At 42.5% G+C, this 25,075-nt stretch overlaps 1 protein-coding gene across 5 annotated transcripts in view; it reads right to left on the bottom strand.

Annotated features, from left to right (window-relative positions):
* Positions 1-25,075, bottom strand: part of ptpro (protein tyrosine phosphatase receptor type O) — a 175,336-nt gene that overhangs the window by 40,870 nt on the left and 109,391 nt on the right. For all 5 annotated transcript variants that reach the window (XM_072562175.1, XM_072562177.1, XM_072562176.1 and 2 more), the window contains 6 exons: positions 22,882-23,002; positions 20,396-20,589; positions 14,580-14,691; positions 11,129-11,280; positions 4,395-4,515; positions 481-614 (listed from right to left, as the gene is read on the bottom strand). In XM_072562175.1, the coding sequence (XP_072418276.1) occupies positions 481-614; positions 4,395-4,515; positions 11,129-11,280; positions 14,580-14,691; positions 20,396-20,589; positions 22,882-23,002 (834 nt within the window). The remainder of the gene's footprint in view (positions 1-480; positions 615-4,394; positions 4,516-11,128; positions 11,281-14,579; positions 14,692-20,395; positions 20,590-22,881; positions 23,003-25,075) is intronic.

The following is a 25,075-nucleotide window of genomic DNA, read 5'->3' as shown; positions in this document are numbered from 1 at the left end:
TTCTGCATCCAAACTCCGGGAAGTCCCCGCAGCCCACGCTCAAATCATAGGCTTTCCAAAACACTTTATAAAATAAACAAGGGCATTTACTGCTGACAAAATCGAGCATGAGCACTGCACCCCCTGGTTTTGATACAAAAACCAATTGGTGGGATCACCCCTGCAGCTCTGAAACATGTGAAAGATCATAAACAGATAACAACGTGTCAGGAACGTGTGACCTGGAGGATGAAGGTAAGACCTTTACCGAGGGCTGGTCGTTCGTCCTCAGGTGAGGGGTAGGTCTGGAGGATGGAGATTTTTTTCCCAAAATGTCAACTCTCCTGTTCTTCGGATGTTGCCTGACCTGCTGTGCTGTTCTAGCGCCACCCTTTTTGACCTGGACAGTTGGCCTTATCTAACTGATTCCCATGGTTCCAACCATGATCTAATTAGTGACAGAACCTGGTTCTGAAAAAGTGAAGAGAGCTGGCGACCAACCTTTCCTTCATCTCTTGCTCCAACCTGTTTGCACGTGACCTCATAATGATCAATGACTCCTTCCTCTACCCACAGGAGGGTCACCGATGTCTGCGTTTTGTTGACAGCGAAGAGTGACTTGGGAGAAGCAGGTTCTGTGAAGAAACAGTGAATCACAAAACCAAAATGGATTAGAGCAGTATGCAACTTGGAAGACCAAACTGGTAAAATTTGACCCTGGTATTTATAATGAGCAGAGATAAATCTTTCCCCAGCTTGGCCTATTGCCTGGACTTCAGAAGTAAAATGGATATCTACCTCTCCTGTTCTCACTATACTACCAGGATTGAATTTCTGTTCAAAATATAAATATTTCTTTAAATGGCATCCATTGGCAGGGTGAAGTGCTTTTCCATGGAGAAGACAGAGACTCTGGTGGAACAGAGTTTAGGCTGCTCTTGCACACCTCCTAGTGGTTGTTGTGAAGGTGCCCCGTCAAGAGATCTGAGGCACTGCATACAGCAAATGGAGAGCACGAACTGGGGAAAGGAAAGATAGCAATTGAGGAATTTAGGAACACATTTGGCAAGTTATGAACAAATGTGTGAAAGACTGCTGTAAAATAAAACCAGTGATGCAGCCACATACTTACCCAGGAAGTGAGTATCTGTTATGCATTATAGAAAGTGCCAATCTCTGCATATACCTTATCTTTAGAACACTGTATGCGTACCAACGTATTCAGGGGCACAAACACCTTTAAACAGGTCTGAATTAGGCCAATATTTTATGTGAATTTAAAGACAATCCGGTTCCGATTTGGGGGCAGGGGGAGTTGCTTAGCGCAAATGTCGCAGGATTAAAAATCCAAAGGCTCAGGTTAATGCTTTATGCTCATGGGAGAGTTCAAGTTCCACCATTGGTGGAATTTAAATTTTATTAGTAAATAGGGAATGTTTAAAAAATACTCTTACAATTGTTGCAAAAAAAAACATCTCATTCTCAAATGTCCTTTTATGGGGGAAATCTGCCATCTTTACCTGTTCTGCCCTACCTGTGACAGCAGTGTGGTTGAGTATTAACTACTCTAGCAAACCATTCAGTTCAAAGCCAGTAAGGTTTGGTGTCTAGGAAAATAATTCAATCCCACACCTAACAGAACACGTACCTGCTGGTGGATGAGGGCATGTATATGTTTCATGAAGGATACACATTGAATCAATCCTTTTTCTCTCCAGAAATCTGGCTAATTGTTTCAAGCATCTGTTTATTCTGTTTGTTTCAATGCATTTCATGATTAATGTCATCGTAACAATTTGACAACTTTACTATTCTCTGGGCAAAAGTAATCCATTTAACTTGCCTTACTTAATTCAAACTTCCTCATTTTTAACAAAAGTACAGAAATTGCTGGCGAAACCTAGCAGGTCTGGCAGCGTCTGTGGGAAAAAGCAGAGTTAATGTTTTGAGTCGATTGACCCTTTATCACGTGGGTTTCGCCAGCTATATCTGTTTGTGTTTCAGATCTCCAGCATCTGCAGTTCTTTGTTTTACATTACTGATTTTTAAATGAGTAACACCTGAGATTTACTAAAATGGATGTTTGGTATCAATTTTGATCAAGTCTTTCATTTCTATTACAACAATTAAATGTCCTGTTTTACAAAGCAATGAGCAAGACAGTAAGTCTGATTTCTTGAATATTTTCACATATTGGCTGCTGCCGCTGTAGCTAATCCTGATGAAGAGCTTTTTCCCGAAACGTCAACTTTCCTGCTCCTCGGATGCTGCCTGACCTGCTGTGCTTTTCAAGTATCACTCTAATCTTGACTCTAATCTCCAGCATCTGCAGTACCCATCTCCGCCCTGTAGCTACCCCTGCCTAGTGATCTCCTGCCATAGTATGGTTAGGTTGTCTGTGCTATCCTGACCCACTCATTGAAGCCTGATTGAATCAGCTCAGCAGCATCCATCGCCAAAAGATACCAAGGCCAAACCCTTTCTGCTGCCTCCTCTTTGCCCTCTTGAAGAGACCTCTGTAACTCTACAATTGTAAAGAAATGCTGAGATTTTCTTTATTGGGCGTCACCTCTTTTCCTTCCTGCAACTTCAGGCACCTTTTTATACATCCTGCAGTTATACGTTAAAATTCCAGATGCCCAGAATCTTAATTGTTTTGATGCTCATCCATTGAGTTGGCTCTTAAACCAAACAAATGGCCCAAAGCCAGGTCCTGGCGTAAAGCACAGGGAATGTATCTGCCACATGGAAAATCTGTGGTCATATCAATCATGCACGTCAACTTTACAGGCAAAGAAGCTGACAACTGAAGAATAGCCCTAACATGTCAGAACATGTATCATACAGGGGCTTTGCATCTTAAAATGTTGGTATACTCAATATGCCGTTACTAACGCTGGAGAATAAAGGAACTGGGATACATGAAGGGCTGAAGACACATAAGTGCTGAGGTACTGGTAGAAAATGGGGTGATTTGAGATTTTTCCAGAGCTAAACTGTCCAGAAGTAGTTTTAAATCCGTCATTAAATGATTCATTCTGGCTGAAGCAAGCACTAGTCAATGCCTATTAGATCTTATAGTAAACATAAAGGAGGAAAGCACAAGTAACATTTGGATTTTAATATACCAGCCCATTATTCTCCATGGATACATCGATGTTCACTCTCACATATCCACCACACCCCCTTCACACTGTCCCAGTCTGATTCTTCTAGTCTTAGTTATCAAACACCCTGGACTCCACGCTTTGCATTCTTATAGAATTATCCGCTGCTCCAGCACTCCTAAATGGAATTTGTCGTTTTCTCCCACCCCTTAACCACATTAAATTGATGCTCTTCTTCCACTCCTGCCCTCAACTTTATACACACAGAGGTTTGCTATATCTCGAAGTTCATATCTGCATCCTCCGTTTTCCCCAATCTAAAACCAAGGTGTTACTCTTACCCTCTGTCTCATTCTATTTCCCTTTATTGCCATAATTTGTTCCTTTCTCCTCAAACAGTCATTATTCCCACTCTCCACTTTCACTGCCATCTACTCTCCTTCTTCCCTTTATCATTGCCATCCATTTCCAGCACTTCCACCAAACAGCAGTCCCTGTGGCTAATGCAATATACCAGGCCCCTGTCAGCTTGGTGCCAGAGGACTATAGCCTCTGCCTCCATGAGAACCTCTTATTGAGTTACCATCCCTGGCCGGTAACGCTGTGGTCATCAAGCAGGAACAACGGCCCATTTGGTTAGTTCAGTATCAGAGCCAAGCAAGTGGTGCATTCACCTTAATTTAACTTAACAACCAGATTTCCCAACCTGACCTGGCTCTGACACACTACAACTCTAAGTGACTGATGGTCAGTATCTCTGCCTCTTTTCCAACTTTAGGATAACTTTACATGAACCACACAAAAATTGGTCCAAATCAGGAGCAGTCTCCACTCCAGTTTATTAGTCAGACTTGAATCAAATTCCACAGATGGAGTGTAATAAACTGGAACTCCTCCATACACCAAAACCAAAACTGCTTTATCATATCTATTGACTCATTCATACTCTGAGGATAACAGATAATTTTCTGTTTTACAGTTCAACTTTAGTTTGTGTCGGATTTGTCCCTGGCTTTACACAGTCTATGAAACAGAGCTCAACTTAAACTCCCTCACTAAATTTGTTTTGGACATTGCATGGATTTGATCATTTTGATCATGGGAGGCTTTAGATCCTGTGGAATCCACACACTCCTTATTCCAGCTACTCCGTGACATGGCTGGGTTAAGCTTTTATGGTTTTCAAACATTGTACACTTGTTAAACAATGAAGCAATGTTACTGCAGTCAAACATTACATCAGGATTATGAGAACAATGCCCTCAAGACACCTTCTACTCGGATGGTAAATGGAAATGAACTACTTACGGAGTTGGATGATACGCGGTGCAGAGGAGTTGCTACTCCCTTCTGTGTAGGCTACCACAGTTAGGTTATAGATGTCTCCAGGGGGCAATCGAAGCAGAGTTGTCATTGTGCTGTGAGGCACCTGTATGGAGCAATAGATTGCTATTAGATACAGAACCTCCAAATTACCAAACGGCAAGGTCCAGTCTTCCCAACCTCCCTGGAGCCTCACGTTGATCTTGTGACTGTGAAAGGAATGAGATGGCTCTGAGGCCAGTGGGAATTGTGACTAGGCTCCAGGGATGAGTCATTTGATAGTTTGGGTTGTTTAAACATTTTAATAAACTTGAATTGAAAGAAGATAGATAACTTGGTGGATATAGGCACGGGAGGTGTAAGACAAGTAATATCTATGCTTTCTCAAAATTGAGTTTCAATCATCCCTTCTCTTTCCTACGATATCAAATTGGTCTCTAGATGGTGCTAAATTCTTTAATTCAATCCTGCAGATGATTATCTAACACTTTGTAAACTGTAACTCTGGACATTCACATCTATCATTCCCAGTCCTTCCTATTACCCATCTACTTAATCAACTTCTCACAGTTCACACTCAATGGTCTTGCTCCCAATCATCTTCAAACTCATCACAATCCTGGAATATATACCTCTTCCCTTGATTCCTTCTCAACCCAACTCTCATCAACCCCAATCTCCCACAATTTGTAACTTGCTCAGTGATTTCACTTTCCGTCACGCTGCCCCCATTCTATGTCATGTCCCATTCTCTTTAATAAGCACACTACTGTCGCTTACTTCTCAAAGAATGCTCAGTCTTTTGACTTCACTGCATCTTCACCCTTTCTTCAAAACTTTGGAATATGCATTTCCCATTGAACTGGTCAGGGCCCGCCTAAATTCTAGAAATCTGGTTTCTTCTGCAGTAGAGCCCAGATTGACAAAAATCGTGAGTCTCAGTTAATGCCATGATGTTGCCAACTTCCCCATTCCCCTTCAACATCGTGCTCTATAAAACATCTCCAAATCATTCATTTTTCATGTCTCCACTCAAACCCACCACAATAAAAGCATGCACCCTCACTCGGGATCCTTGTTGTCAAACTCAGTCAAACACTGCCTTGATGTCACTCTCATAGAACATAGAACATAGAACATTATAGCGCAGTACAGGCCCTTCGGCCCTCGATGTTGCGCCGATCAAAGCACACCTAACCTACACTAAGCCAATATCCTCCATATACCTATCCAATGCCCGCTTAAATACCCATAAAGAGGGAGAGTCCACTACTGCTCCTGGCAGGGCATTCCATGAACTTACGACTCGCTGAGTGAAGAACCTACCCCTAACATCAGTCCTATATCTACCCCCCCTTAATTTAAAGCTATGCCCCCTTGTAATAGCTGACTCCATACGTGGAAAAAGGTTCTCACTGTCAACCCTATCTAACCCCCTAATCATCTTGTACACCTCTATCAAGTCACCCCTAAACCTTCTTTTCTCCAATGAAAACAACCCCAAGTGCCTCAGCCTTTCCTCATAGGATCTTCCTACCATACCAGGCAACATCCTGGTAAACTTCCTCTGCACCCGTTCCAGTGCCTCCACATCCTTCCTATAGTATGGCGACCAAAACTGCACACAATATTCCAGATGCGGCCGCACCAGAGTCTTATACAACTGCAGCATGACCTCAGGACTCCGGAACTCAATTCCTCTACCAATAAAAGCCAGTACGCCATATGCCTTCTTCACTGCACTATTTACCTGGGTGGCAACTTTCAGAGATCTGTGTACATGGACACCAAGATCCCTCTGCTCTTCCACACTACCAAGTATCCGACCATTAGCCCAGTACCCCATCTTTTTATTACTCTTACCAAAGTGAATCACCTCACACTTAGCTACATTGAACTCCATTTGCCACCTTTCTGCCCAGCTCTGCAGCTTCTCTATATCCCGCTGTAACCTGCCACATCCTTCCTCACTGTCTACAACTCCTCCGACTTTCGTATCATCTGCAAACTTGCTCACCCAACCTTCTAACCCTTCCTCCAGGTCATTTATAAAAATGACAAACAGCAATGGTCCCAAAACAGATCCTTGCGGAACACCGCTAGTGACGGCACTCCAAGATGAACCTTTGCCATCAACTACTACCCTCTGTCTTCTTCCAGCCAGCCAATTCCCAATCCAAACCTCCAACTCACCCTCAATGCCATATCTCTGTATTTTCTGCAGTAGCCTACCATGGGGGACCTTATCAAACGCCTTACTAAAATCCATATATACCACATCTACCGCTTTCCCCTCATCTACCTCCTTAGTCACCTCAACTCTGCTGTTCAGCTTTATCGTTCATGTTTGGACCACGGTTGGAATGAGGTCAGGAGCTGAGTGGCCCTGGCAGAGCCCACACTGAACATCAGTGAACAGGTTACTGCTAAGCACATCTTGATAGCCCCTTCAATGATAATGTTGGTGATCGAGAATAGACTGATAAAGAACAAAGGGAAAGAACAAAAGAGAAGTAGAGTACAGCAAGAGGCCCTTTGGCCCTCCAAGCCTGTGCTGACAATCATGGCCTAGCTAAACTAAAAAGCAAACCTGTTGCCCTTGTTCGGTCCATATTCTTCTATTCCTTCCCTATTCATGTAATCATCTAAGTGCCTCTTGAATGTTGCCAATGGATGGGCCCGAGCTACACCTGCCCCTTTGTCGGTTATATTGAACAGTAGGTACACAGGCACTGTGTCACAGCTCTTCCACCGTTATATCAATGACTGCATCATTGCAGCGTTCTGCACCCAGGCTGAACTGGAGCAGTTCATCAACTTCGCCCACAACTTCCACCCCGCCCTCAAATTCACCTGGTCCATCTTGTACACCCCCCTCCCCTTTCTTGACCTCACCATTTCCATTTCTGGCAACAGTCTCCAGACAAACATCTACTACAAACCAACAGACTCCCATAACTACCTGGATTACACCTACACCTCCACCCACCCAGTCTCCTGCAAGTGCTCCATCCCATTCTCCTAATTCCTCCACCTCCACTGCATCTGCTCAGACGAGGAGACATTCCAGTCGTGAGCACCCCAGATGTTCAACTATTTTGAACAATGTACTTTTCCTTCCTTCATCATCCAGACAGCCCTCCGCTGCACCACCTCTATTCCCCGTTCCACTGCTCTAAACCCAACACCCTTTCTACGCACCTATCACCCCACCAGTCTCCATATCCGATGCATTATCATCAAACACTTCCTCCAACTACAAATATACCCCACAATCAAGAACATCTCCCCACCCCCCCAACCCCTCTCTGCCTTTCGCAAGGCCCGTTTCCTTTGACAGTCCGTGCTTCACATGTTTTTTGACATGTAATGGAGTGAAATGAATTGCTTGAAAACCAGCATCTGTCACACTGGGGTTCTCTGGGGGAGACCAAGATGGATCATCCACTCTGCACTTCTACATAAACATTGATCTTGTCTTTTGCACTGATGAGCTGGGCTCCCCTATCACTTAGAATGGGCATATTTGTGGAGCAAATTATTTTTTAGTTGTTTACTTGTCTACCACCCTTCATGAATGGATGGCACAGATTACATGGCTTAATTGTGATCCATTGGCCATAGGATCACTTAGCCTTGTTTATCGCTTGCTGCTTCCACTGGTTGGCATGTAAATAGTCCTGGATTGTAACTTCTCCAGGTAGTCATCTCTGTTTTAGTTATGTCTGGTACTGTTCAAGCCCTCCTGCACTCTTCATTTCGGACTGCAGGAGGGCTTGATCCTCTGGCTTGAGTGGGGGATATACCAGGCCATGAGGTTGCACATTGTATTGGGCCATGATTCAACTGCTGTTGATGGCCACAGAACCTCACAGATAGTTGCTGGATTTATTCGGAGTCTGCCCATTTACCACGGTGATAGTGCTACACACTGCGATGGTGGTTATTCTCGATGTGAAGGCAGGATTTTGTTTCCACAAGCACTGTGCAGTTGTTACTCTTATCGATACTGCCATAAACAGAGACAACTGGAACATGTAGGTTGGTGAGGAAGAGGTCAAGTACATTTTGCCCTTTTGTTGGTTCCGTTACTACTTGCCACAGATCCAGTTTAGCAGCAGTGTCCTTTAGGACCTAACCAGCTTGGTCAGTATTGGCAATACTGAGCCACTCTTGGTGATGGACATTGAAGACAGAGTACACTCTGTGCACTTGTCACTCAGTGCTTCCTGTTGCTTCCTAAGATAAGTCGGAGTACTGTTTTGTCAGCCAGGGGAATGGGTAATATGTGGTAGAGAACTGGAGGTTTCCTCACTCATTTTGACCATGTAATCCAATGGTGTCCAGAATCAAAATTGAAGACTCTCAGGACAACATGTGACTATATACTACAGTGCTACCATTTCTGGTGGGTCAATTCTACCAGTTGAATACCAAGGGATGGATGTCAGGGACATTGTCTATAAGGTATGATTCTGTAAGTTTGACTGTATCAGATTGGTGTTTGACTGGATGGTGATATGTAGGGCTGAGCAGGGTTGACGGGGCCGTGTTTGCCATTGTCGTTTCCTGTGTCTAGTCAATTACAGGTGGTCCATCCCTTTTCAATCCTTTTTTTTTAAAAGATAGTTTTGCAGTGTCATCTGTGCTGATACAGCTTGGTGGGCAATGTCAGATGCCAACTCAGACGCCAACACACTGCTGTAGGCCTGGAGTCACATGTAGGGCAGATTTCCTTCCCTCCAGGACATTAGTGAACCAGTGAGGCTTTTACAACAATCAACAGCAATTGCATAGTCACCACATTTAATTACATTCAAACTTCACCATCGGGCCATGATGGGATTCAAACTCATGTCCCTACAACATTAGCCTGGTGCACTGGATTACTAGCCCAGTGACATTAACACTATGCCATCCTCTGACCTTCCCTGTCCCTGGGATTGCACCTCCTCATTGGTGGGCATTGTGTGACTGTCTTGTGTTGCCGAGGCCACTGTTGCTCCTTACTGCTCAAACTCAACAAGTGAATAAAAACTGTGCCTATAGTTTCCCCCTAACTGAACTCTGCCCACACCGTGCTAGCTAAACCTTCTCAGCAGCTCCACATATAATTGCAAGGTTCCTCCAGGGTCTGAAAGCTCGACATGAGAACACTCCCTCCTCAAGTTTTCCCTCCTGTCATCACCATTGATTAACAGTTACAAGCATGCTCAAAGTTCAAACTCACACAACACGAGGTTGTGACGAAGAAGCAGCGCTCCAAAAGCTTGTCCTTTCTAATAAACGCGTTGTACTGGTGTTGTCTGATTTTTAACTTTGTCCATCCCAGTCCAACACCAACACCTCCACATCAAAGCATCGTCAAAGGATTGGTTAGATTACTTGTATTTACAATATTTGCTACAGAGAGTTGTGAACACAGCCCAGTGATTGAGTCATTGAATTTGAATGGTTTCTCTACAGGTGTTTTTGGTTCAGAAATTTTTTTCCTTAAACCAGCCATTTAGCTAGATGGCTCTTCTGACTGCTACAGTGATGACCTCTTCAACAAAAAAATTTTATTTTAAATATTTTTTCTCTTTTCCAACTGTTGATCTTGACCTGCCGTGCATTTCTAGGTGGATCCCACCAGTGCCACCATATTTTGTCATGTGTTTTTCTTTTGTCCATATCTAGGAGTTTAGTGAGACTCACTGGTCAGGGAGAAAGCAAGGTCAAAAACTGTCTCCAGTTGAAATGTCAAGTAGTTTTGGAGAAGCAAAACTTTAATTACATGATACACTGGTGGAAGGGAACCATGTGCTGAAGGTTGTCTAGCAATAGTCTTAGGCACCAGAAGAAAGATCTCCAAACTGGGAAGGATGGTCTCTGACTCTGCTTAATAACACTAGAACAGTTACAAAGTAGCTACCATGTTCTCCAAAGTATGAGTTTTGTTTAGCTAACTTCTTGCCTGAACAGACTGGTAAAATTAAAAATCAGGATCTCTAACTAATTCTCATTTGATTGGAAATCTGATCTGAACATCTTATCAAGTCTACAACTGTTAGCATTGAAATCTTGATGACAGAAAGTCAACAGACTGAGAGAATATTTTTTCAGAAAATCATTTTTTAATTGAACATGAAGCCTTGGTTTCTTTAGGTTTTTTCCCCCAATTTTCTTTCTTTACAAGTACCATAGCATCTCGGTAGAGTTTTATTATCCCGATGTGTGTGAATGTATCTGTTTTGAATTAAGGGATATAAATTTAATCCTGAATATAGCTTTGTTGCTACTTAGTTATGTGACTTGTACAAATAAAAGGTTTGTTTGAATAAAGAAGTTAATTTTGAGTTTATTGAAGAAACATGGTAAAAATCTGTTTTTTTGTTCCCGATAACAAATAAAAAGAAACAAATTAACCAGTAGACTGGTGGGTTATGATTGTTCATGCACCTCTACCATCAGAGTTGTAATATCACAGTGTTCATTCAATGTTTGTGTCTTTCTGCACTTGCCTTTAAGTTTTGTTCCTTACTCTAAGATGTGAACTGAGAAATATTTCCTCATATTATGCAAACTGTAGGAAAATCTGAGCTCTGCTACCTAACTGATCCATCACATGGCAAAAGGAGGAATGATATTCCAATTGTTTTAGATGGGAGGTTCTTTAAAGAGTTAAATTCACTTTGCTTTACCCGCACATTAGAACTAGCATAAAAGAATATACTTACACTCTTTTTAATAATTCTTCGTCCAACTGCTACAACAAGCCAATAAGGTAAGGTTGAATTGGATGCTTCAGTTGTAATGTCCCCGTAGGTCCAGCTAACAGAGAGTAGGTTCTTAGAATACTCCAGCCAAGTAATCTTCGGAGCTAGTGGTGCTATTCAAAAAGCAAAGCAAACAGAACACTTTAGAAAGGTAAATGTGAACAGATTAATGGATTATTATTCACACATGTCATCCAGAGACTTTACTAGTCCAACACTGCTTTACTATCTTTTACTCTTTATAAAGGTGAGATCATCCAAACCTCTGCTCCTTGGGGCCCCACTTGGCACCCAGTCTGTTTGCCACAAGACATCTCTATTCACAGACCTAATCTAGATACACAGTTAAGTGACTCCTTGATTTAACGTATTGATGCTCATTTTCAAATCCCTCTGAGATATTTTCCCTCCTGATCTCAATAACCTCCAAAACCTTGAACCATCTCTGCATGTCCTGCACATCTTCAGTTGTTATTGCTCTACCATTGGCTGCATCTCCAGCTGCCAAGGCAACAAGCTCTTGAATAACATTTTACTCCTTTAACACACTCCTTAAAATTTATCATTTCAAACAAAGCTTTGGTCCAATGTATTTCAGTGTCAAATTTTGATTAAGTTTGGAGCAACCTTGGAAACTTTAACCCAATATTTGGACAGCTTGCGCATTGATCCTAACTTACATTACCACATGTAGAATTCTGCTAAATTCAACCTAAAATGCTCATTCAGATGGGATCTTGGTAAACATGTGCTAGACCTTCATATCCTTATGTAGACTTGTTGATAGAAATGCAAACACAATGGCCCACATTTATGATTGTAACAAAATTGTCAACGTTCATCGTCATACTCTGTAAAGCTGCTAGCATTTTCTGGCAAGTGTGTTGTCAGTGGTGGAAATCAAGAACCTGTTTTCTGTTAATCGTCAATTGTCCACAAGATGCATTGCTGAACTCTACACAGATACAAATTTTAGATTCACTTGATCCAATGTGAACATCCAGTTTTTATCCAGTTAAGTGAAATATCTGAAAACGTTAGACTGCATGTGCAGATTGATACTCCAAACTCTTCGGTGACATGCTCTTCAATACCAAATGTTTGTGTCTAGTTTGTGTTTGCAATAAGATTGCGGGACTGTGTTAGCAGCAGAATCTGAAGGCAACTCCCCTTTGGGTTTATGAGTTGAACTTTATGGCCTCCTGGTTATCAGGTGGTGGTAATCGTGGTGGGGAGCAAGGTGGGCAGGTTGGGTTGGGGGTTGATGGAAGATTGAGCAATATGCCAACTGTACCCCATGTGCCTACCCAACCCCAATGTGAGCCAACTGAGGGCCTTAAGCAGCCATTAAGTGGTCACTTGGAAGCCTCCCCCTACGTTGGGGGTAGGCCAGTGCAAAGTGTCTGACATGCCTGGTGAAACCTCATTGACTAGTGGGTGGGCATCTGGAAGTGGGTGTCTCTGTGTCCATTGGTGACTGCCCCTTCCCCCTCCCATTCACATTACCCCTCCCACAATAGTCCCCACCCTATTTGCCACACGTGCTGGACTGCCAGTTTGGTGTGACCCTAGACTTAGCTCACTATCCAGCTCCAGCATAACTCTCTTGCTTCTGGGACTCCCTACAGCCATAGCAGTGGTCACCGTCTATCACTGATGCTCTTGGCATCGGAAAGCCACCAACAAATTGATTGGCTAACAGGCAGCTCTCTGAGGCAGGACCTCTCCCCTGGTAGTGACAGAGGGGTATCTCTTCCAGCTAATTAGTAACCCAACAGAAATTAAATGGCTGGAGCTGAGACAATCAATGGAGAATGAGTTTGGTCTGGAGTTTATCCAGGGTCCAAGTTCCCATCACACCCAGTGGAACATTCAATGCCTTGTTCTTCCTCAGCAACCATTTCATGTATTTAATGCACGTCAGGGAAACATCTCTGCAAAACTAAACAAGTCATTCTGCAAGCTTATCCCAAATTTTGGAATGTTTGGGAGGTGGTATCCTCATGATATTATCACTGGACTGTTAATCCAGAGACCCAGGTAATATTTGAGGGACCCGGGTTCGAATCCCACTCCAAGAATCTAATAATGACCTTGAATCCATTGCTGATTGTCAGGAAAACCCCACTTGGTTCACTAATGTCCTTTAGAGATGGAAACTGCCATCATTACCCAGTCTGGCCTACATGTGACTCCAGACCCATAGTAATATGGTTGACTCTTAACTTCCCTATGGGCAATAAATGCTGGCCTGGCTAGTGATGCCCTCATCCCATGAATGAATAAAAAATTCACTATTATTCTGAGGAGGGGTTTTTAATCAGAGGTTGAAACAAAAGGACTGATGAATACTAAGCTCATGGACATACGGCAGGTAGGGAGCTAAAGTAACAGTCTTGAGTGAAATGCAGCAGTGGTAGAGAATTGCAATGTGACATCTCCCACATGGATAGCCAAGCACAAAGTCATGTTTTTTCAGCTGCAAGAAAAGTTGTCCACCAGAAGTGGTAACCAGAATAAGGTTAAGAAATGGATGAGTGGAATGGATGCATATTCCTTCCATAGCCAGTGACCTAGTGGTTTTGTTTATTGGCTTGCTAGCAGCCAGCTGAGTACCCAGGTGACTGGCAATGATGTTTTGCCAGTCGTGTAAGATATGGCACCCACTGGTACTCCTGCCTACTGCCGATCACTGGCCTTTGTTGGATCGATTTGCAGATTGATGCTGAAGCCTATTGGTGACAGTCCAAAGATGTACAGGTTGGGTGGATTGGCCATGCTAAATTGCCCACAGTGTCCAGGGATGTGCAGGCTAGATGAATTAGCCCTGGGAAATGCAGGGTAACAGGGAGAGGCTAGGGGTTCGGTCTGGGTGGGAAGTGCTTCAGAGAGTTGCTGTGGACTCAATGAGCCAAAGGCCTGCGTTCACACTGTAGTGATTCTATGATTCCGCATGCTTTTCAATATCAAGTGTTCATGTTCTTGCTGTGGCTTTGCAGACAGCTTGCTGCTATTTCAGCAGCGCTGGAAGGTTAATGGTACAGTGGTGCATATGAGCAGCTACCTTTGACAGGAATCCCAAGGCACTGGGATGTGCCTTCAAACACTGTTTAAAGGAAAAAGCATCAGTTACAGGTTTCAGGCTCGCAAATTCAAAATCAATTTTTGGATTTAATGCACGGTTTCACAAAATCATAAAGACAACTCAAAACTGAAGTTTAAAATAAAAACATGTAACTTGTGGAAAAATCTAAGAGATATCTGAAACTAAAAACATGTCCAACTTAGAACATTGGAAGTATTTTCCATTCAATGGATGAGCATGGAAACAAACTAAAGGGATGGGATTGTGTAAAACAGCCTTGCACACCCCTGTTGCACTACGAGAAACTGTAAATCACCCTCAGCTTACCTGTTATGTAGCTCATTAAAGATCGGTCACAGCAACTCATTTCAGGCTCTCCCCAAGACACCATCGTGACACGAAACTCATAACGTGAGGCTGGTTGCAAGTTAGTCACAGTCTGACAATGAAACACAATGGCAAAAAAGACTTCTTTTAAAATAAAATTAACATTGTGCATAGCATCATAGTGAAATTTTGGCCAAGTGTGATATGCACTTGTTCTACAGCGTGATAGTCATATTCCTTTGTGGGCCCCGCGCTACACACGAATCGCGTCATACAAACAGCACTTAAAATGTTGGTGATCAAATTGTGCTGTAGCCAACACGTGTTTTAAAAGCTTGCCTTTTAGAAACTGTGTCCCTTATCTGTCAATCACACTAAAGCCAATTTGTGTTGACGAGACACTGTAGCAGAACAACTTAGTTTAACAAGAGAACCTAACACTGTAAACGGTTAATTATGCTGGCTGCAAGGAATGTTGCAGTGAGAGTCAGGCAATTCTATATCAGAAGAAAGAAATGTATGTTTTAAATATATACAGTAGTGAATTCATAAACTAGCATTCCTGACCTCAACTGCACGCAATTTGGACTCTAGATGAAACACACTTTTTATTTCCCTGACTGGAGGATAATCTACCTCCTTGACTACCTGTTCCCTTTCTAGCCAACAGTTATGGTCCTAATCGGTAGACTGGTTCACCTGTTTATTCAGCATGGAAGGTGCTGATGAGAGATTCTAACCTGAAACACCCACTCTCCTGCTCCTCTGATGCTGCTTGACCTGCTGTGCTTTTTTGCAACTCAACATTTTATCAACTCTGACTTTCCAGCATCTGCAGTCCTCATTATCTCCACTACATCTTCCATCCCAATAGCCAGTAGAGGGATGGTAGCCCATGCCTTAAGTGACCAATCAGAACAAGGCTGTCCCCATATATGAGAGAGAAAGAATCTGTGTGGAGCTGCTCCAATCACAAGTAGCTTCTCTTTCACGTTGTCAATCTTGCAGCATCAAACATGGGAGAGAACTGCTCTGTGATTGGAAGGTAGGGGCTGCAAGGAGAGAGTTGCTTGGATTGCTATTGGTGTGGTTCTGGCCTCATGGATGGTTCTCGGCACAGCTCCTGGCCTTGGGAACGGCTGTTAGCCTGGCTATGGGCCTTGTTGATTTCTGATGGCGTGGTCTAGACTCTATTGTCTCTTACAGGGGAAGGCGCGAGAATAGGAGGACACTGCAAAGGAGGGAGTAAAGAATGGAACCTGTCAATGGTTGATCCAAGTACCTGGGAGCAAGGAAAACTCAAATTCACTGTGAATACTGAATTGCTTGAAAATGAACATGGAACCTCTGACTTAAGGCTGCATGAGACCAGGAGCAACAGCTTGAGGAGGGACATAGTGAATTCTTTAGAAATCAACACTGTCAATTGTTAAATTAATTTGCAGTTTTGTGATCCAAGGTGCAGTAAATGGAATAGTAACTACCTGGTTAAAATGTTCCAGAGTTGCCTATCAGCAATAAACACATTAGCTGTGATCTCACTAGCTGTAGAAGGTGAGTTCAGGGTGATGGATTTTATATAAAAGCATCCATCAGATTTTTTGAAAAAATGCTAACCTTTTCCTCTTGTCTTGTGACAATTTAAATACTGTGATGTCTAGGATATTAATGCTTTCCTTGTGTTGTGGCTTTAAGTTTAATAGAGTGTTGATAACAGAAGGCACTGATGAACTCTTCTCATTCTGCTTTTGTGCAAAGCTAAGAACTCCAAACATAGGATTAAAGAATGCCTACAGTGCAAAAAGGGGCCGTTCAGCCCATTGAGTCTGCAGTGACCTAACAAAGAACATCCCACCCAGATCCATCCCCCACCCCATAACTCCATTTGAGATTTTTAACCATGGTGCACCAACATAACCTGGACACTACAGGGCAATTTTTAAATTATTTTAAGCATGGCCAGTCCACCTCATTTGCACATCTTTGGACTGTGGGAGGAAACTTGGGTACCCGGAGCAAACCCACACAGACACAGGGAGAACGTCCAACAGACAGATGCCCAATACTGGAATTGAGCCTGGGTTCCTGGTACTGTGAGGCAGCAGTGGTAACCGCTGTGCCACTCCACTCAACTCAGATATAATAGATATTGTTGCCGTGTGTCCTGATCATCAAATAAGTGGGTTTGTGAGAATGTAAAAGGAGCCCCCAAAAACCAAAAAGTAGTCCTGAACATTATAAAGTACCCTTGAGAAAATCCCAAGAAGAGTCCTTGAAAAAAATTATTTGGACATCGGGTCAGGTTCAAAGAAGTGAAGCTAGTTGCATCACGTGATGATTAAGTAGCATGCAATTGTCTGATATTGCCAAGGTTGAAAAGTCTATCCTGCTAAAAACTGATCTTTTAATGTCCTTTACAAACAGAGACATGGAGTACATAGCAATGACGTTTGATGAAATGATATGAAGAAAGTTAATTCCATCGTGACTATTGTTACTAATTCTAGACACCTCTGAAGAAGAATGTGAAGGTTTTGTTGAGGAGTCAATTTATTTTTACTAGAATAACTTCAGGGATGAATCTTTTAAAGCCAGACTGGGGCAGATTGGTATTGAATCGTCATTTCTGTCATGGTACACGAGATGGTAAAGAGCAGCTGTATTTTAAGATACACAAAATATGCCAATAATGATAGTTGGGAGGTCAGGGAGGGAGGAACTTTAATCTGAACTGTGGACTCAATCTGCCTAAGTCTGGCTTTTAAAAATGTAGAACAAAGACAGAAATTGCTGGAAAACTCAGCAGGTCTAGTAGTGACTGTGGAGAGAAATTAGAAGTAACATTTTGAGTCCAGTCCTGAGGAAAGGTCGCCAGACCTGAAACGTTAACTCTGATGTCTCTCTACAGTTGCTGACAGACCTGCCGTGCTTTGCAAACTATTTCTGTTTTGTTTCTGATTTATAATTCCCACAGTTCTTTTGGGTCTTAAAAGATGTGGCACTGAAGAGGCCACTGGAAATGGGTTGCCAGTTTAAAACGTTATAATGAGACTTGGTCCTGATTTCTTTTTTGAAGAACACGTTACATTGCCACATCAAAGTTCATTGTGGAAAGGCTAGTTTGCAATGTAGAGTGATGCCAACAGCATGGCTTCGATTTTTAGATTGACTGGAGTTACCATCAAGATCCTATCTTCCCAATTCCATCCTTTACCCAAGGGTTGGTGACTCCCAGGCTAAACCAACACCAGTTATTCTGTCTACTGAGAAAGCAAACCCATTGGACTGTGGTGACCTTATTGTAGGAAATCAAAGCTCTTGGCATTTGTGTACCAGTTAGCATGGATGGAAAATTGGCAGAAAACAGAGTATGAATGATTGCGTCTTTGTCTGATTGGCAGGATATGATGAATGGATGCAGTCTCGGCTTGTCACAGTTGATATCAATGATTTAGGAGCAAAGACATGGCAGCTACATTTACAGTTAATGCAAAGGTAAATAGGGCAGCACGAGGATAGGGTGGTTAGAGATGGAACATTTATAGGATGAATGAGTGGGCAAAAAACTGGCAGATGGAGCACAATGTAGAAAAATTTGAAGCTGTTCACATTGGCAGGACGAATAAACAAGTAGAGTAACCCTCAAATAGAGTACTTACTCAAACAGAATTCCAAGGTGCAGTGGGAACCAGCTGGTCTAGTCCACAAATTATAAAATGGTAGTGCACAAAATCCAGCAAGACCTACAGTGCTGTCCTTTATTATGAAAGAAATTGAACATAAAAATAAGGATCTCAGAGCTTAGTTGTACCTGGAATTGATGGAACTATATCTCAAACACTGTGTCGATTTTTGGTTTCCCTTATTTAAGCATGGATGTAAATGTGTTGGAGGCAGTTTATGCTTGGAATGAGTGTGCTGTCTTATGACGATAGCTTGAAAAGATTAAGCCTATTTCCATTGGCGTTTTGGAGAGTGAGTGGGAACTTGAATTGTACAAGATCTTGAATAGTTTAGACAAGGTCCACATGGAAAGCAGAGTTCCTCTTGTGGGTCAGTCAGGAACAATGGTGTCAAAATATGGGGATAGCCCTTCCGGTCAGAGATGTGCAGAATTATTTTTCCCTCTGAGGATTGAGAAAGTATGCAACTCTGCCTCAGAGGCAATGAAGGTGGGGCTCAGTGAATATATTTAAGGCAGCGATAGATTGATTCCTTAGCCTTGAAGAATCTGAAGTTATCAGGGGTAGATGGAATGTGGAACTTGAGACACAAACAGCTCAACCATCAGCTTAATGAAAGGCAGAGGCTCAAGAAACTGAAAAGTCGACTTCTGTTCCTAACTTGTAAGTTCATAAGTTTAACTCTGCAAAGTTAGGTATCAGGAAACCCATCAGCTCCAGAGATGTAAGGATCCAGGAGGCGAGTAGCATAAGATCACAAGAAAATGCCTTTCTGCATGCTTCTAACCCTCACCAAGGAATGTTTCTGCTTCATGAGAAACCCAGGTTATTGAGGGTGACTTCCAGGCACAGAAACTGTCAACGTTATCAGACACACGTCACAAAGTTAGAGTATGGGGAAACCCTGTCTTTTGCATTTCTCAGGTGTCAAACCTCTAGCATCACTGATCCACCCATGGCAGGCTAAATCGCTAACATTCCTGCCATAATTTCAGTCAAATGTCCAAGGGAGAGCAGAAAAGTTATTCAAGTGAAATGCAAGCCCATCCTTTCAGAAAATAAAAACATTGACTGTTGGAAACATATTCACAGAATCCCTAGAGTGCAAAAGATGCCATCTGATCCATCGAGTCCAAACCAACCCCCTGAAGAGCATTCCACTTAGACCCATCCCCCTATTCTATCTCTGTGACCCTGAATTCCCCATGGTCATTCACCTAACCTACATGCCTTTTGACTGCGGGAGGAAACCCATGCAGACACAGGGAGAAAGTGCAAACCTCACACAGAGGTCGCCCGAGGGTGGAATCAAACCTGGGTCCCTGACACTGTGAGGAGAGCAGTGCTAACCACTGAGCCACCGTACCACCCCATATTGCCCTACTTGCTTGCAGCTAGAATGACAATTAAGCGAGTGGCTTCTCAGGAAGGTGAGAGAAGGAAGGTACTCTCTTGTGAGATTAAAAGTGATTTACTGCAATAGTATCAAATGTTTACTATTTATGACATTTTATCTATTTAGGCAGATAGCTGAACCTAAAACCTCCTTAAAGTTCACAGTGCATCACTATTAGAATTTCTTAGCTAAAATGTTCTCGTTATTTTCAGACATATATGACACACCTTATGGGACTTGACCTTCTAATCTAGAGATAGGGACACATCCACTGTGCCACAGATCCTGTTGTTGAAATATTCTAAAGTCTAAATCCAAAGTCTAAACTATAGTCAGGTGTTACACTGATTCTATCACCTCCTGAAAACAAGAGCAACTAATGAACTCAATGAAAGAAGGGTTCACTTTTCACTCCCTGGGTATGTTACCAATTGATCTGAGCAACTATGAATATAAGGAGTGAAGGTTCACATACCTGTGAAATGTGACAATGTGGTGAAGACAAAAATGTTTACCTCTGGGAGATGAAATGACCAAGTGAATCATCCAACCTTAACCCACACTGTCTGATTTTCGTCCCATTAATTTCACTGGGGCTGGGGGGAGGAGAGAAAGGCAACTTCTACAAACTGTGGACTATCTGCTCAATTGCTTCACTATCCAAGTGATGAAGCCAACAATCCAACTTGATGAACTCAAGGTCCCCAAAATGTAATCATTACGGTGAATTGAATTACCATCGAGGTTGTTAAGGCAATTGTGAATGGAATATCTTGGATGGTTTTCCATTTTGAGTTTTGGTTCAGTGGATCATGATGGTACATTTCCACAACGTACTTTTTAAACACCACAGAGTAAGGTCTGCTCCAGGTCAACACTACTGCTGTGGGGCCCAAAGGGTATAATATCAGATTCTTCACTCCTGATGGCTCTGTGGAAAGAAGAATAGGTTTAAAACTAGGAGTCTGTCCATTATTAAGGAGACTTTTATGAGAAGTAATATTAACCTCTGATCCATAACTAAAGCAGAGACCTAATAATGAATGAACATGGAACAGTACAGCACAAGATCAAGCCGTTCGGCCCATGGTGTTTAGATTAGATTAGATTAGATTACTAACAGTGTGGAAACAGGCCCTTCGGCCCAACAAGTCCACACCGCCCCGCCGAAGCGTAACCCACCCATACGCCTACATTTACCCCTTACCTAACACTACGGCAATTTAGCATGGCCAATTCACCTGACCTGCACATCTTTGGACTGTGGGAGGAAACCGGAGCACCCGGAGGAAACCCACGCAGACACGGGGAGAATGTGTAAACTCCACACAGTCAGTTGCCTGAGGCGGGAATTGAACCCGGGTCTCTGGCGCTGTGAGGCAGCAGTGCTAACCACTGTGCCACCGTGCCACCCAAACATGGCACCAAGTTAAATTAATCCCTTCTGCCTGCCCTTGGACTATATCCCTCCATTCCTTGCATATTCAAGTGCTTATCTAAAAGTCCCTTAAATGCTCCTATTGTATCTGCCTCCACCACCAACCCTGCCAATGCATTCCAGACTGCTACCACTCTCTGTGTAAAATAAAACCTGCCCCTTACATCTCATTTAAAATACCCACCTACACATCCCTCCTAATGTTGGATATTTCAACTCTGGGAAAAAGTTGGTGACCATCAACCCTACCCATGTATCTCATAATTTCATAGACTTCTATCAAGTCTCTTCTCAGCCTCTGCCACTCCAGAGAAAACAATCTGAGTTTTTCTAACCTCTCCTTATCGTTCATACCCTCGAATCCAGGCAGCATCCTCTCCCAAGCCTCCACATCCTTCCTGTAACGTGGGGGCCAGAATTGGACGCAATACTCTAAATGTGGACTAACCAAAGTCTTAGAAAGTTGCACCTGGCAATCCCATCTAGTACTCAGTTCCCCAACCGATAAAGGCAAGCATGCCATATGTCTTCTTTATCACCCTTTCGACTTGCATGGCGACTTTTAGGGAGCTGGATGGAATAAACGAAGTTTTGAATCACATAGCTTCATCATTATCTGAATGTAGATTTGATGGACTATAGGTGGGGTCCACAAAACAGTCGCATGAATTCTTTAATTAATGTTCCCTTCAAGGTTTTGGTGCAGGACAGATTGAGGTGCTTGGATCTGGAGATGCTCAGCTGTCAGACCTTCCTATACACTGGTCCATGGTGTAATACCCTTCTGGATCCCTGGAATTTATAAGGTAAGGGGTTCAGTGAAACACTCTATTCCTTCTTGTTCTGTTTACAGTGTTCCTTTATATCTATGGTGATATACCAAAAAACACTTCATTGACTGGAAAACACTTTCACAATATCCAGAGGTCATGAAAGATGCTGGAAGGGTGATGCAGAAGGCAGTAGGGATTCCGCAGAAAGATTCTGACATGATTTCTATTGCCAATGTTGTGCTGGATATTAGCAAAATATTTGACACTTTCTCCCCCTTGTGCTGTGTAGTTCAATATTAAATAAAACCTTACTCATGAAAAACCATACAAAATGTTACTTAGACTACAGCAAGAGTATTGTGTGCAGCTGTGGAATCCATATCAAAAGGAGGGATATGATTCCACTGGAGAAGGTGCGTAGGAGATTAACCAGGATGTTGCTTGGCCTGGAGAGTTTCAGTTATGAAGGGAGATTGGATAAACTGGGACTATTTTCTTCAGAGTAGAGGAGATTGTGTGGGGTCATGACTGATGTTTAAATAATGAGGGGGATTAGATATGATAGACAGGAAGAGACTTTCCTCTGGGTGGAGGGTTCAATGACCAGGAGATGTAGATTTATGGTAAGGAGCAGGAGGTTTAGAGGAAAAACGTTTTCACCCAGAGGGTGCTGGCAAACAGGAACTCACTGCCTGTAAGGGTGGTAGAGGCAGAAAGCTGCATAATACTTAAGAAATACTTAGATGTTCACTTGCAAATGCCAAGGCCTACAAGAGTATGGGGCCAACTGCTGGAAAAAGGGAATCAAGTATAATAGTTAGGTGGTTGTATTCAATCGACAGAGATGTGATGGGCTGAAGGGCTTTTATCTGCACTGCAATTGGACGGCAAAGGATGTTCAATCTGACAATCAGTGTTTGTATCCGTATGGTTTTTAAGAGGTAATTCTATTCACGTTCAGCCTCATTAGGGCCTACTGTCAAGGTGCTGTCATGGATTGCGTAATACTTACTCAAACCAAATGTAACTGGGAGAGAAGGAGGGCCAACAGCAGGGCCATTTTTCAAGTAGACCACAACCTGGTAATACGCTCCTGGCATTAGGTTTTCAATGATGTTACTGCTCAGATTTACCTGATAAAGCAAAGAGATTTGCAGAAGTCAAGTATTTTTCTGCTTTTGATACCCTAACAATTTCAGGACTCTTAAGACTTCCAAAACAATTATTGTCCAGTCACTGCGGAGATATCAGTCCTTTTTACCCTTCACAGTCAGATCAGGTCTATATTATTTATGGAGATTGACTCTTTTACAGCATGTTAATATTTAATCTTGTGTGTATACACACACACATACACACACAAGTCTCCACTGGCAATCTCATTGTTCCTTCCACGTATTAGAAACTGCAATATTAAAATTCCAGCTTGGTGCCATTTATACTCGAGTTCATTGTTCAAAGTAAACGAGTCTGTTTTCAAAAACACATCTTGCAAAATGATTTTTGGCAAATGCCTGCATGTTATAAATTAGAATAATGAAAAACACATTAACAGTGTACATGGTTTTGCACATGATATCTTGGGGCTAAACTAATAAATTCTGTCGGCATTACAACGTTATGCAGCCACTAGTTCTTAATGAAAAGGCCTCTCATTTCAACAGTCAGTGGGCCATTGAATAGATTCTCGTCTAGAGCAGAGATCAATTATTTGATCCAGCTTAAAGTACTGTAGGAAGGGCTGGAATGTGCGTTTAGTCGCAACACTAGACCCACCTATTACATGGCTGATGGTTTACTCTACAAGTTAAGGAATTAGCTTATTAAGTTGTGGTACCTTAATGTAAATCTAGAAAGATTCACTTAATGAAACAGTGGCTAGTAAGACATGTGGTCTACATGTAGTAGCCATAGTCTATAAAGGACTGGAGGCATCTAATTGAACAAACAATGGAGTATTGCAGACCCGCATTTTTAGGAAAGCCACATACACTGACCATATACTCAACTACAACAGCAATCATCCCAATACCCACAAGCTGCATCAGGACATTATTTAAATGGGCCAAAACACACTGCAGCACCCAGGAACTATGAGCAGCAGAAGAAAAAAAACTTTGTACAGCATATTCAAGAACAACAGGTACCCAATGTACACAGTCCTCCTATTTTTAAACAACAAACCCAAACAATAAGACATAACACGGCCAGAAACTCTAGCCACACCACCGTACATCAAAGACATCTCAGAGACGACCACCAGACTACTCTGGCCCCTTGGCATCATGGTAGCCCACAAACCTACCAACACACTAAAACAGCTACTGATGAACTAAAAGGACCCCATACCAACAACCAGCAAAACGAATATCATTTACAAAATACCCTGCAAGAACTGCAACAAACACTACATTAGACAGACAGACAGGAAACTAGCCACCAGGATACACGGGCACCAAATAGCCACCAAAAGACATGACCAACTATCCCTAGTACCCTTACACACAGACGAAGGACACCACTTTGACTGGGACAACACATCCATCCAAGGACAGGCTAAGCAGAGACATGCACAGGAATTCCTAGAGACCTGGCATTCAAACCAGAAATCCATCAGTAAACATATTGAGTTGGACCCCATTTACCAACCTCTGAGAAAAAAGAACTGGAAATTATGTCACCCACATTTAACAGACCAAGACATACAAACAGAAAGTGGGACAGGACACCAGCGTTTCACTGGAGGCTCCCTGATGTGATATTACCAAGCATGGTAACAAAACGTAGCAGAATAAATCTACCAGCTCAGCGAACTAACTTACAAACTGCATCTCTCTCCATGCGAGAGGGATATATGGTGATATACTGCTCGAGAATAATGGCGTCACAAACCTTGGCTTAGATGTAGAGGCAGGTCACTGGGATTAAATGTGTACTATTGGCTTTATTCTATATCCTGTAGTTCACTGAGCTATCTGACCCGTTCTACATGTTCTGTTCAGACGACTATATGGAACAAAAACAATTGGGGCAGTCATCATTTTTAACATGTTATTATTTATTATTTAATGCTCAGATCTGAATTTACTTCTTTCACTTTGAGTAAGAAGAATTTGTACCTAAAGTTACAGTAACTGTGCTCCAGTATACTCTGATGTGTCAGGAGGACATTTTTTAAATGGTATAGTGCTTAGCCTGCAAGAAGA

The sequence above is a fragment of the Chiloscyllium punctatum genome, chromosome 44 (assembly GCF_047496795.1).
Source record: "Chiloscyllium punctatum isolate Juve2018m chromosome 44, sChiPun1.3, whole genome shotgun sequence".
NCBI lineage: Eukaryota > Metazoa > Chordata > Chondrichthyes > Orectolobiformes > Hemiscylliidae > Chiloscyllium > Chiloscyllium punctatum.
This window is presented reverse-complemented; position numbering and strand designations above follow the sequence as displayed.